This window comes from Colius striatus, chromosome 4 (assembly GCF_028858725.1).
Source record: "Colius striatus isolate bColStr4 chromosome 4, bColStr4.1.hap1, whole genome shotgun sequence".
NCBI classification, from domain to species: Eukaryota; Metazoa; Chordata; class Aves; order Coliiformes; family Coliidae; genus Colius; species Colius striatus.
The window spans coordinates 5,135,739-5,150,034 of record NC_084762.1 but is presented as its reverse complement, the minus strand read 5'-3'; the positions used below and the strand labels follow the sequence as shown (position 1 = coordinate 5,150,034).

Genomic DNA, 14,296 nt, shown 5'->3' with positions numbered 1-14,296 from the left:
TTTTATGTAATGAATGAAGTTTTTTACTGTCTGCTCTGGTGTCATTTTCAAAGGTGTGTGAAATGGCAAAACATACCGATAGAAGGACAAGCGGTAACGGTTTATTCTTTCTCAGAGAGTCTTGTCCAAAAGTGGACAGGCTTAGAGCCTGACTCCAGGTGTGGAGAAGGAGGTCAGTGCCCAGAGGGTTGCCCTGCAGCACCTACAGTCCGAGCAGAGCTTTCCCAGAGACTGCCAGTGTTGGGAAGGGAGGTTTTGCTCCCACACTGCCTCAGCTTTGCGTGTTGCTGCTTTGGAGAATGGCTTAAAAGCAAGGTGCCTTTTTTCCCTTTTCCTTTGAGAAGGGAGCGGAAGGAAGAGAGCAGAAAGCTATGGTGTTTTGATCTGCTTGTTTCTTATTCTAGTTGCATAAACACTGCACTGTTTAAATTAAATTAAACAAACCTTTCATGTTCTCTCTCTCCTTCAAGAAAGCGAATGTGGCTGTTTGCAGGTTTGCAGCTACACAAAAGACCAAGATCTGGAGTGTGCACAGACTCAAGTGCTGAGCAGTGTCGTGCTGAAGGAACCTGCCCAAGCTTTAATAGAGTAGAAAAGCTTTCTGGGCAAAAGAAATCTGTTCAAATGCCTGACAGGGAGGAGAGTAGAACACGTGTTGCCAGCATATGTGCAGAGACGGGAAGGCTCTCAAAACATTGTGTTTTGGTTTTGCTGTCATTAAAAGGTTTCAGCTTTTTCCAAAATAGAGAGACTAAGTGTAAGGCTTCACCCTTTCCCTGCCTCTGTACAAACACTGTGGGCTCTTCCCTTTTTCTCTGTATATGTGCCTGACTTACACTGATCCTAATGGCAATTTTCCTTGAATGTAAAATCCCACGGGCTTCTCTTTCACATCTATAATCCTCGTTTGGTACTCAGACTATGGCAGTCCAAGCGTTCCCTGCCCCACACAGTGAAGGACTGACCCCCACCGTGCAAAAGATTGTCCCCAGGCTGCAGTTTCTCATGAAAGCAGACCCTTTTCCTCACAAGTACGTGTGTAGAGTTGCATATCTTGAGAGATTAGCTCTTGCATAGACGGGGAGGCAGAAGGCTGCAAGCTGAACTGGAGCAGAAAATGGTGCTTCTGGATCAGTGAGGAACAGGTCAGGTGATGACATAGGGTATATGGGTGCTTTAGGGAGGAAAAATGACTATTTCAGGAAGGCAAGTTTTGTCTAAGATCTCTCTTATTTTGATCAGTGATTTGCCAGACTGAAACCTCCATGCAAAGAGTGTGTAACCCAAGGAAAGCTCTTCCATTAGTGATCTGTATCAAGTGGCATAGCTGGAGCTACCCGTTAGAGGAATATAGGGCAGGTGGATGAATGCTTTCTCCAATATCAAACAGCTGCAGGAAAAAAACATTGTTAAGGAGCAGGAAAAGGAGTGCTGTAAGGTTGAAAATGTCAACTCAGTTACCAGTAGCACTCTGTAAAGATGAGAGAGAAGAGTGAGAAGGGAAGACCGTGGCCACTGAATAGAGGATTCCTGCCTAATGCAAGAGGAAAGTGAATACGTCTTTACTTATCTGATGAAGTAGAAGCTAAGTATGAGCAAGTTGAAGGAAGATCTTTCCCTTCATGGTTGTTAACTAGATGTGGCTGCCACTTCAGTGGTGACGGCCCTCCCTCCAGTTTCAGCTACTCAAATAGCAGCAGACAAAGACTGGGAATAGGCAGTGTGGATAAGCTGATTATTGAATGTTTGGACTGTGACCCCCTTCTTCTTCCAGTCAGGCTGTTAAATATTCATGTAAGTAGGCTCAGACATATCCCTACCATCTGTCTATATTTATATGACTTCATCCAAACAGCTCCAAAACATGTACAGTTTTACCCTCCCAACAGCTCTTTCAAGAAAAAAGGGATTTCCTACCTGTATGAGGGGAAAAGGAAACAAAACACAAAGCAATTCAGCAAGTAACTGGATTTATTCCTCTGGACTGCAGCAGGCAGGATCCACATTCAGCTCTTTTTAACTTCAGGCCCAGCTGTAGCCCGAGGCTCTCAAAGCAAAGATGATATTTAGTGCTATGGGGTGTTGTATAGCTCACCTAGTGTTGCTCATTAAGTGTATAAAAGATCTTTGTATGCAACTGAAAACTGGAGAGTCTGTCAGTGTGTGTGCATGTGGGCACAGAACAAAAGTGTTTGGTGGGGAGAAATCAATAACAAACCTGTTAGTTAGGCATCTCAGACTGTTGCACACCTTGATGGCCAGATAAAACAGGACCGTCGTGCAAGCTTCAGTAAACAGTGTGCCCATATGGACAATTCTGTGAGGGGACAGATTGTCACAGCTACGTTTGACCTGCTTTAGAGCAGTCGTGGCTCTCCCTTGGCACGGGGGATGTGCTCTTGACATTTCAGCAGAGCTGCTCCCAAAGAGAAGAGCACCATTGTCAGAATACCATGACATTTTATGAGTGAGAAGCAATTTCTACGTTCTAAATCAAGCAACAAGCCCAGTACTTCCCCCTCCTTCCAATCAGAGCCTCTTAAATAGGCTGAACAGGGAAAATGAAGGGACGAGACCGTTGAGGAGATGAGCTTGGACTTTTCAGTGTATCTGTTAAGTTACTGTGTACCTGCAGTTGTGTTACTCATACTCTTCAGGGTGGTCCTGCCCTGGCAGGGGGGTTGGACTGGGTGATCTTTCGAGGTCCTTTCCAACCCCTTTAAGATTCTGTGATTCTGTGAACTGAGTAGGAAGCTCAGGTTCAGCTCTCAGGAGCCCACACACAGGCAGGTTATCACAGGAGAGACGTCCGTGACGGGACTGAGTGGGGGTGGTTTGTTCGGTACCTGCTCCCAGAAGGTGGCAGATGTAGGGTAGCAGTCCACCTCAGCTCAGCTTACTTTCTTATCTGTCCAGGCCCTCACTTTCGCTCTATATTTTAGGCATGAGTGCATTTTGAAGGTAAAAAGGGATCTGTTTTTGCTGCGGTGCTCAGAAAACTCTTACACGCGCTCTGGAAACACGCCAGAGGGGATCTTTGTGCCTTTAACATCGTACTGAAATGTTTTCTTCCTTCAACGATCTTCCTCGGTGGCTCAGTCTTGAAGAACAGCCTCGAGGCTTTCAGTTTACTCAATTGGTGTATTTTTGTTGATGGTTTGTTGTGTTTTTTCTTCTTCTCTCCAAACTGTTTTTCAGGCATTGGGAAAAACGTCATCTGCGACCGAACGGCAACTCCCCTGGATGCCTTTAGGATGATGACTGCGGCCCATTATTACCCAAAGCTCATGAGCATCATGGGGAACGTTTTGCGCTTCCTGCCAGCTTTCGTCAAGATGAAGCAGCTGATCCAGGAGGGTTACGTGGGGGAGCTGCTGGTGTGCGAGGTGCAGGTTCACAGCGGGAGCCTGCTGGGCAAGAAGTACAACTGGAGCTGTGATGACCTGATGGGAGGCGGGGGCTTGCACTCGGTCGGCACCTACATCATCGACCTCCTGACCTTCCTCACCAGCCAGAAGGCCGTGAAGGTGCACGGGCTGCTCAAGACCTTCGTGAAGCAGACGGACCACATCAAGGGCATACGGCAGATCACCAGCGACGATTTCTGCACCTTTCAGATGGTGCTGGAAGGCGGCGTGTGCTGCACCGTCACGCTCAACTTCAACGTCCCCGGCGAGTTCAAACAGGACATTATCGTGGTGGGTTCGGCGGGACGGCTGATCGTCGTCGGCACCGACCTCTACGGACAGAGCAACAGCTCTCCTCAGCGGGAGCTCCTGCTCAAGGACTCCACGCCGGTCAGCAACTCCTTACTTCCAGAGAAGGCCTTCAGTGACATCCCCTCCCCTTACCTCCGGGGCACCATTAAGATGGTTCAAGCTGTCCGGCAGGCGTTCGAGGACCAGGACGACAGGAGGACCTGGGATGGGAGGCCTCTCACCATGGCTGCCACTTTTGACGACTGCCTGTACGCCCTGTGTGTGGTGGACACCATTAAAAAGTCAAACCAGTTGGGGGAGTGGCAGAACATTTCAATCATGACCGAGGAGCCAGAACTGAGCCCCGCCTACTTAATCAGCGAAGCCATGCGGAAGAGCAGGATGTCTCTGTACTGCTAGCTCCTCTCAGCTCCTAGGAAAGAATAGGAACCAGGCAGCTCTTGAAGGAAATGGTAATTCAGCCCCTGCGAAGGGCTCAGGTGTCGTAAAAACGTCCGAGGATAGAGGAGGAAGGAGTAACGGTGTTTGGATCAACTAAATCCATTGGCTAAATGCCTTAGAAAGGCCCAAAAACCAGATAGGAGACTTGAGAGCTGACATAACTGTTTTAATAACAGTATTATCTGTCTGATCGGAAAGATATATGATGGACTTATCTCCTGCTTGCAGGTGCTTTAGATTATCCAATTGTGTTTACTGTGAAAGGTCAGGAAGATCCTTTTTAGATTTTCCTTACCTACCAGAGGGCTGTGAAGGTACTGTCATGTCATTAAATGTTCTGTAGTGTCCGACACGAATGGTTTCCTCCCATGACAGCCAACACCACCGTGCTGTAGTGCCGCACCCCTAATCAACACTCAGAACGACAGGACTCGGTGTGAGAGCGATACGGGAAACCTCGGCAGCCCACTTTTCATACAGCTTCTTAGGAGCTTCTCTCTGTTGGTTTAGCCAGTTGTGGGGGGTTAAAGCACAATGAGGTAGGAAAACGCGTGGCTTTTAAAACCAAGCAGTCCCCAGCCACAGTGGATATGCTGTTGGGGGAGGGAGGGTCTCTGGTGAGCTTCGGTGCTCGCTGCACAGATGTGCTGATTGAAGTGGCTCGTGCAGAACCTTCGTGGATGGCAAGTGGCACGGCACAGTAGTGCTGGCGGGGTGTGTTATACAGCTGAACTCAGGCTAGTCTTGGGAAGGTTCACACGCAATTTCCTGTGGCTGGGGCTGCCTTTGGAGTGAATGTATCGTGCGTTTTGGTGTTGGGTGGGAAACAGGAATCCAACACGGAGCCCTATGACGCTTAGGCAAGGTGGTGTTCTTTCAAACCTTTGTGAAGTCACGCCTGAGAGGTGCACACCGGCAATTAACTTCACGTAGCTCAATCCAGAAACACTCACCTCCACCAAGGGGTGAGGGTGAGTGAAAACCAGAAGGGATGAGAAAGTTCCCCTTTGATTTTGGGGGAAAAGAATTACAAAAGAGCCCCACCTCTTCACCTCCTTAAAGTGGCCAACTACTGGTACTGTAGTAATCATTCCCTGTCTTGGGTGCAGGGGTGGTCAAACCCTTTTGATATGTTTGTCCTGTTGTTTTTTACCGTTTTAGATTGCAGTCTTGAAGTGATACATTCTTTCAGGAATGTATTCTTGAGAGAATATAGTGAAAGGCACATGCGGTGTCCCAGTAAACAGGGATGCTGCTTTTCTGCATAAAGCTGCTCCAGTGCTTATTGTGTTTACAGTCCTAGGTCCTCAGATAGGAGGAAAGTAGAACACAGGCATAATAGCACTAAATTCTATTAGACTTGAGAAAAGCTTTTTCAGGCTTTTTTTGGTCAATTTTGGCTAGGGGAAAGAGGAGAACATTTGGTAACTTCAAAGAGTCGATATGACCTTCTCTCAAGGCCATCACATCAGCGTTGCCGTTTTAGGCTAGAAAGAATCATTTAGGTGTTTTTTTCAAATGCACTTACAGTTTTGCTATTTTTAGGAGCACCAAGGGCTTCTCTAGGGCTTCTACAAATGACTCCATCAGATTGCTGTATGCTCCTGCCTGTCCTATGCCCTGATTGAGAGCTTCATGTTTTTGAACAGGAGGCCGTTGATAGCGTGGTTCATCTCATCCTGCTTTGTCCTGGATGCAGGGGTCAATACAGAGAGAGCTCTCCAAGGGCTGACTCAGTTCATCTGAAGACTAATATAGAAGGAGGTGCCCGCTGGAAATTCCTGTCCTCCTGAAGCACAGAATCGTGGCTTCTAAATTTTTAGGTGGCTAAAGTTGGGAAATTTGACTCCCACTCCAAAATTACTGCCTTGTGCTTGATTTGTGAAGAGCACGCGTGTGACCTTTCATGAAATATTCCCCAAAGTGTAATGGTGTGACTGAGGAAGCAATAATGCAACACTGCAAAACCACACCCAAAGGGAGGTTTGTTTCTCTCCCTGTTGTTCTGCCAGCTCTAGCAAATCTCTCTCTGGCTGACAGTTTCTGCTAAGCCCTCGGGCAAGCTTTCATCATTCCTTCTTGGAAGCAGCCCTTGACAAATTTGGATGGTTTTCCTAAAAAATGGGTTTCTCTGAGAATTCCTGAGGCGGTATCTGTGCCAACAGGAGCTTCCCATTATTGTTGTTGTGGTATTACCACGCTCTCCGGTCCCTGCCCTGAAAAATACACAGAGAAATACAGAAGAGAGAACTTGTTTGAGAAATCGTATCTCTTATGTCTCCCAAAAAAATGGAATTAGCCCCAAAGAGATCAAGAGAGTTTTCACACAGAAAGGAAGAGGCATTAATTGAAATTAGTGGCTAGTTGTAGTTGTGAATGCAAGCCCAGTGGATAATTAACTGTATCCAGTTAAACATCATCCATAAGTGGAAGTAAATATGGACCAAAGTGTGTGTGAGAGCCTTGCTTCTTTTAGCAGTCTGGCCATTGTGCTGGAATTACTGGTCGTGTCTTTGCACCTCGTTTTGATTCACAAATGTTGACAGATTTTCCTATCTGCATTTCTCTTTTTTTTCTGTGTCTCTCTGGGTTTCATGATGGCAGCTGGGAGAAGGGATGCTGGAATCCTCCTCCCCACCCCTGCAGTCAGCAGTCCCCCGGCCGGACACGGTGTGTAGGGATATACTTACTGAGCTTGACCTTTCTGCCTCTTTTTGTCACCTAAACCTGTCAAGGTGTAGGTAACAGGCACCATGCAGCCTCTCTGCAGGCTCACTGATGCAGATAGTGCTGCTTAGCAGAAAGAAAACCCCAGTGCTCTGGTTACACAGCATTCTGATGCTACCATTAGTACTGGCTTGCAGTTGGGTTGAATCTTGTACAGCTTGTCTTGACACCACAGTGCTGGCCGCAGAGAGATGGGCAGAACGAGCAGGGGCAGGGGGGACCTTCTCATCTGATGGCAACAGAGATCCTGTGCTAGATTTATGTGAGGGTGTTACCAGGATTGTATGACAGGTTTTTCCATTCTCCTAGAAGTGAAGGTGCTGTAGTGTCAAGTGTAGAGATACTGAACTTCCACCTGGCTTAGCAGCTGAAGGAATTGGTTTATTTATAGAATGTATATCGCTATTCTGACAAATTGTTACTTTATATTCTGGGATCTTTCTTGGCAGCAGCAAACCCTCTGCTCTTTTGGTGCAGTTGAAAGTCCATTGAATGACCCCGAGTAGCCTCTGGAGCTCACGCTGGGTTTAAGAATTTGGGCAGCAGAGATGTACCTGATTGAACTCAAAAGTGGTACCACACCAGGAAAAATGTATTTGAAATTGCACTTTTAATGCTATTCTTTCATGCTGTGCCACGAGGCTGGAGGTGGATGCTGCTAGAACTGGTGCAGGCCTAACAGCCAAACTCTGGCTACTGCTGGAATTTACAGTAGCCCCGAAATGATCTTGTTCGTACACCAGGTAAGAAATGTTCATTCCTCTTTCCCAAGGCTGCTGCTGGAGAGGCTCTTTCCTTTGCCATCAACCTGATGCTGAACACTATAGTCTGTTGCCAAAGACAATAAAGAGCCAAAGGGCAGAGCCCAGGTGAGAGGCTCAGATGCTCTGCAGGGATCTGTTCCAACACTGGGATGGTCAGCTGAGAGAGACCATGTCTTATTTTCCCTGGGAATTGCATTGGGGTTCCCACCGGGGGTAGGGCAGCCCTGCCCTGTGTGACAGTGGGCACAACCGCAGTCCTTCCCTGTGCCCAAAAGGAGAGCGGTGATGGCAAGAAGATGTGACTGCAGCCTGGCACCTACATATGTATGTTTGTGCTGGTGGTGCAGAAGATGAGGGCTGCACCTCTGGAAGGTGACAGCAGCAGCTTTGCTCCACTTCTGTATTTGGGAGCCCCAGGAGGGGCCCAGCCCTTGGGGAAGTAGCATCCGTCCTATACTCCTGCGAGATCCGTGCGCATCCTCAGTGCTGAACTCAGTGGAGGCACAACAACTCTACAAGAGCTTGGGCTTTCCTATATCTAATATCATGCATGTGTTAAATTAGTAGTACTTTAGCTGTGTAGTTAGAAAATACCAAGTAGAGATGATGGGTCCTTACCCATGCAGCCAGTACGGCAGAGAATCAAGGCATGTGTAGACGAGTTTGGGCTCAGGACAGGCTGCTGCTGAGTTCATCCTTTGCTTTGGCTGAAAGCATGAGAAATTCCTGCCCAGCCAGCACAGGGCAATCAGAGGCACTCTCCACTTTGTACTTAAGTGTTTCCTTTTTGTTTTGTTTCGGATAGTGTTCGAGGCAGTAACTGTACAAGTCTATTCAAAACAGGAGGCTTTTCTGCTGCGTATGGTCACAGCACAAGGACAGTTTCAGTTTCTGTGTTGCCTTGTTTGTTTCTGTGCCCATACAAATGTGGAAAAGACCCATACAATTCAAAATTACTCAAAAAAAACCCCAAACAACCCCAATTTTATTTAACAAAGATAAAACAGTGTCTTGGCGGTGTCTTTGCAGAGGCTCGGAATTCCCGACGACAGAATTTCTTACTGCTGGGGATTTTTGTATCTGACTTTTGTCTATGGCCTTCAGTATGAAATATCACAAATTATGATGTCTGTTTGCTTTGAAGTTCTGTATTTACAAGGGCTTAAAAGTACTCAGCAGACTTTTGGCTTTGTGCAGACACTCAACACTGGTGCGATGCTCCAGTGGCCCTGTGATGTACCCTGAAGTACGTATGAAGCTCAGCACTGGACTGTTTGACCTCTGCAGTGCTCTCTGGGTCTCTAGGACGAGTTGTGAAGTGGCAGGATTATTCAGGACAGCAGTTTCTCCCTCTTGTTGTTGAAGTTGTTAATTGTGAGGAGCAAAACTTGTACATTCTAGGGATGAAGTATGACTGAGTAACAGTTATCAGTCTCATCTGCTTGGAAATTTCCTCTCTCTGGAGCTGCTGGGTGAAGTCCGTCCAATAAAGATTATTTCCCCTTCCATTTGCTCATGAAAAGATGAAGTTTTAAGCGAGTGGGACTATACATAATGCTGCATTCATGAACCCGTGTCATAACCTCATGACTTACTGAAGCCAGAGCCCAGGCAAGTGATGGCTTTTTTGAAGCTGCCAAATCAAAGGCTTGGGGCTGGGGACGGAGGGGGATCAGCTTAGGTCACACTGCAGTGGTTTTTACTCAGCGTTTTCAGTGAAATGAATAAACAGAACGACTGTGGCCGATCCAAAACTGAACACACAACATGTTTGTATAAGGACAATTAACATTTATTTGGGGATTAAGTTCCATTTGTCAAGAACGCTGCCCTGAAATGAAAAGTTACCCAAAAATCCAGCTTTTGTTCTCTTTTGGCGTATGTGGAATTAATTGTTTGGGCTTGTTGGGTTCTTTTTGTTTTTTGGTTGGGGCTTTTTTTAAAGTTCATCCTTTAAAAAAAATCCCATCCTTGGGGTTCAGTGAACGCCCGTGAAGGACGTTCCGTGAGCTCCGGTGCCCTCGGGCAGGCTCGGCTCGGCACCCGCAGCCTCAGTGTCACGCAGTGACCCCGTTCCTCACCTCACAGTTTGGGCCTCACGTCTACGTTTCATTTGTCTCTTCACTACGTGGAGTTGGCTACAGATAATCAAGATACTTTTTGCAGCAGTGCCCAGCCATCGATTTTTAAAGCACTTAATGTTATTAACTTGTTTACCATGGTTATTTATGACCTTCCAGCTATGTGCTGCCCGTCACTCCCTTTTCTTTTTCACACCAGCCGCCAGACTCGCTTCCCTCCCCTTTCTCATTCCTTCCCCAGCCACGAGGCCACTCTCCTCTGTTTCCCCTGGGTCTGTGTTACATGTGGCATACAGGGTGGCTAACCTACAACTTGAAGTAACTTTGACCACAGGCTCCCGAAAGGATACTTTAACACCACAGCCGCTCAAGTACGTGGCCTAACCGAATCAAAGCTCCCTGCTATGCTGTGCTTCACAAGTTGTTTCTCTCTGTACTGGTTTTCTTTCAGTTGATTTTGAAAATGACAATATGTTCAGTTTGTTGCCGTGATATTAAGTATATATTTATTGTTTTTCAGACATACATACATATATATAAATGCTATATATATATATATATATAATGTCAGCGCATGGACATATGTACAGTAGATATTTTAAAGAGCTATTTATCAAGAAAAAAGTAAGTGTTATAAGTAAACAGAGTTTATATTTTATATATTATGTAGATAGAAAAGAAAAAAGTGGTTAAATTATAGTAGGACTTTTGGGGGTGGGGTTGGAGAAACGGGCAAGGACTGGTTCTAGCATTTTAAACAGCCAAACTACTTTGTACGGAAGCTGCCTGCTGTGCCTCTCGGCCCAAAATATCTGTTTGTTTCTTCTTCTGGAAGACGATGTGCATTGTTACTTTTTACATTGCTTGGGGAATGTAGTTAGTTTCTTCTCAGCCAACTGGTATGTGCTGCTTAAAACATGGCTTCCTGCTGTTCTGCATATTTGCATTGATGGAGTAAAAGGATCTTAACTGGCAAATAAAGACGTAAAAGGATGTGATCTCAGCTCTCTGTTGTTCTTCCCCAGGCTGGTGTTTGTGGGGCGGGTAGTAACCATCACCTTTGCCTGGTTTCTGGCTGCCTGTTAAACACATCAGGGTAAAATACACGAGCTTTGTGCTTGGGGGCTGGGATTGATGGAGGGAGAGAGAGAAGGTTAACCGCTAAGCTATTGGAAGGTTTAATGTTGTGACAAGGGTTAGAGTCGGAGTTGTCAAGTCTTCTGCCCCTTACCCCGGTGCTCCTGTTCTCCCTCGTACGTGGGTGTCTCCTCAGCTTCATAAGGAGCTTGTTACCCCCTGTGATGCTGGAGAAAACCTCGCTGAAGCAGAAGCTAACAGGAAGCAGTAGGAAATTTGAGGCTCTGAGGAGAGACTTTGCTTCTGCGATTGATTTGTACGAAGGACACAGAGCATTTCCTACGTTGCTTTTTCTATGCAGCAGAGCTCACAGAAAGATTTTGGATTCTACTCGTATCAGTGCTCACTCATTTCCCAGGGACTGCCAAAGTACAGCAAACCCGAGGCACAAATCTCTGAAGGGATGGGAAATCACAGTCACTTGCAATGCACACTCCCCTCAGATCTTGTGAGCTGTGTGTTTTTCATATGGACATAGCCTTTGCTCCATCCTAGAAATGCAGCATGTTGGCAGTTTCTTCTGTTACCATTGCAGCTGTCATACTTTAAAGATGTACCAATGTTTATATACACATCAATTTCATAGTAAAACAAGGCCTAGTTCCATTGCACAGATTAAAACTTAGAAGTCTTTGGAAAACAGCACCTAAGGGAGCAATTGGTGTGAAGGAGTGTCAGAGATGCGGTGGGGTTGTTGGTACACAGTTACAGCACCCAGTGCCTCACTGTATAGGTGTGTGCAAATGCAAGAGGAGCAGAAACGTTCCACGCTAATGAGGCTACAGAAATGCTAAGGTAAAGCATAGTGAGACACTTCAGTGTAGATTTATGAACTCAAGCAAGAGTTTTGCTTTTAAAGCAAACCAAGACTGTAGATGAGGGGGAAAACTGCTTGCCATTTTCCGTTAGTTTAGAAGAACCAAGGCACCCACATCTCCCCTGGCCTGTTCTGCTGTGCTTTGGAACCCCTATTGATTAGCAGCTATGTAGTAAAAACAGTGAATGGCTTGTAGCCATAAATATTAATCAGAAGAATGTTAAATGCATTGCACTGTATTCTTTGGGAATAAAGAGTTTGCTGGGGCAAGGGTTATTGAAGTGTTGCTGTGTCAAAAGGGAAGACCCGCTTAATGCCTTTGTTCCTGCCCAGCAGCACCCCTGTGCATCTTGCTTGGCCTGCCCAGGCCCTCGTGCCTGTGCTGGTCACTGCTGCAGCCAGCACGTTCTACATGGAAAGAGGAAATTACCATCAAGTGTCCTCAGCAGGTAGCCCTTGGAGTCACCAGACTTGTCACCTGTCCCACTGCACGGGTCTAGTAGTGACTGATACACATCTCCTGCACAAAGTTGCCTTTTGTAATATATTCTCCACTTGGGAGTGTTCCAACTAGTGAATTTAGCGTCACGAGCCTTCGTGTGACACTTCATCTTTGCTGTAAAAGGACCAATTGCAGCTCCCTGAGCAGTTGCTGAGGGATGGGGGAGGGCTGCAGACAAGCACAGGGCACCACCCTTTCCTCTCCCCCAACTGCTTGTTCCGCTCCTGCCTCTCCCGAGGACTGGCACTGAGGAGCCTGTGTGCAGCCGTCAGGGATTCACCTGCAAACTAAACACATGGGGTTTTTACTTGGTTAGTTTTTGGGCAGATCAGTTCCCTGATCTGAGTGGTTGGCGGCAGCAGTTTATGCCAGATCACTTTCATAGCAGCATGTAAATAGAAACCAGGTCTGCTGACTGCCAGAAACGTGGCTTTTTTCATCAGATCAAAGAGTTGGTAGAATAACAGCAGAATAATCAAAGGGACCAAAAGAAAAAGGAATGGATAGAAGGAAACAATTTGGAGTTCTGTATTTCCATATGAAAGGATATGCACTTAAGCAAATGTTTCTTAAGGAACTGAAGGCCCCCTCCTCCAGTGGAAATAATATGTTGTGTAGATTCTTAGAGGAGACTTTCAGAGCCTGCTCCAATCTGTTCTAATAACTGCCTTTTGCAGTTAGACACAGCTTGCAGGCTAAAGGCTTTTGCAGAAATGATCACCTCTCATCCAGGCAAAGACAACAGCCTGTGAATGCAACTGGCTTTGTCGCTTGTGCAAGTAAAACCTTACACAGCGTTTCAGCCAAACCTGAAGAAGCTCAGACCTGCATTGGGGCCTCTGGGAATGCATAAATAGCTGGAAATGGAGCTTGACTTGTAGCATAACTCATTTCCTTTGGTGTTGTTTTTTTTCCCCCACCTCTGTCCCTAACTTGCTAGATTTTATTTTTAAACATTTCAGTGGTGCTAGTTGTTGTGTCTTCTGGAAGTATCCGTGATGAAAAGAAGCTTCACGCGACTAACTGGGACAAGCTCAAGAGAAAATGGGAAACCATGCTACCCAAGGGCCACGCAGAGCAAGTCCCTGACAGCCAGATACTCAGTCCTGCTGCTTTAATTTCTAGTTCCCTTTAAATAGTTCCTAAAGCTAATGTAGTTCTCGTTTGTTACAATTATTATAATTAGTCTCACATAATTAATGCATAAGATGCTGCTGCGGTTTGTGAATGCCAAATAAGCTGGTGGTGTCTGCACAGTCTAAGTTCAAATTCACCAGTTTTGAAAAGTGCTGGCAACTCCACAGCCAACAGCAACGGTTCCACCTAAGAAAATGCTTTTTTTTTGTGTATGGAGGGCAAAGTGAGAGACACTGCACTCTCCAACTGTTGATTTTAAACCCAAGCCGATAAAATTAGCACCACATCTCTGTGCTGGCCAGAAAAATCGCTAAAATAATCCATCAGCCTGAAAAGGTCCAAGGCATTTAGCACAAAACTACACTCTCATCGTGTGTTTTGAGAAAGGAGTGCATTTGCCTGCACCCTGTAGATCAAACTACTCCATTTGTCAAGGGTGTCTGATCCAAAACCTTTCGGAGAACATTCAGTTCCCACCGGTGACTTCTCAGTGATGACGGCTGCGAATCATTACCTGGAGAGACAGATGAGAATCATCTCAGTGTAACTGGGAAATTCGTGGGGTAAGTTGTTCTGTGATTCTTGCAGCTCCCCATTATTGTGTACAATGACAACCAGAAGGCAGGACGTTGGCAGCACCTTTAATGTCTGTAGAAGTGCAGACCTAGAAGGCTGACAGAAAATCACAGTCAGGAGAGAGGTGCAGACTACTTTGTCCTATCGCAAAATTAAAGTCAGCTTGCCATTCCAGCTTACCAGCTTGTTAAAACAAGCCTCCAAACCATGACTGATACAATTTAGAGTCATTAATTAGTTGCTGCTCAATCCTGTAAATGTATGCACTTGCAAAGCTCTCAGAGCTCCACCGAGATCAAAAGCCTGCTTGTGTACACGCTCCCCTCCCCCTCGGTTCGCGGTCTTCTTGAAAGGAGGTGATTAAGTGACAAATTACTCCTTGGAGGTACAAATGC

At 46.2% G+C, this 14,296-nt stretch overlaps 1 protein-coding gene across 3 annotated transcripts in view; it reads left to right on the top strand.

The window, feature by feature from the left end:
- Positions 1-10,725, top strand: part of GFOD1 (Gfo/Idh/MocA-like oxidoreductase domain containing 1) — a 71,158-nt gene extending 60,433 nt beyond the window's left edge. For all 3 annotated transcript variants that reach the window (XM_061995460.1, XM_061995463.1, XM_061995462.1), the window contains exon 2: positions 3,199-10,725. In XM_061995460.1, coding sequence (XP_061851444.1) covers positions 3,199-4,118 — 920 coding nt within the window. In that variant the 3' untranslated portion in view covers positions 4,119-10,725. The remainder of the gene's footprint in view (positions 1-3,198) is intronic.
- The last annotated feature ends 3,571 nt before the right edge of the window (positions 10,726-14,296 follow it).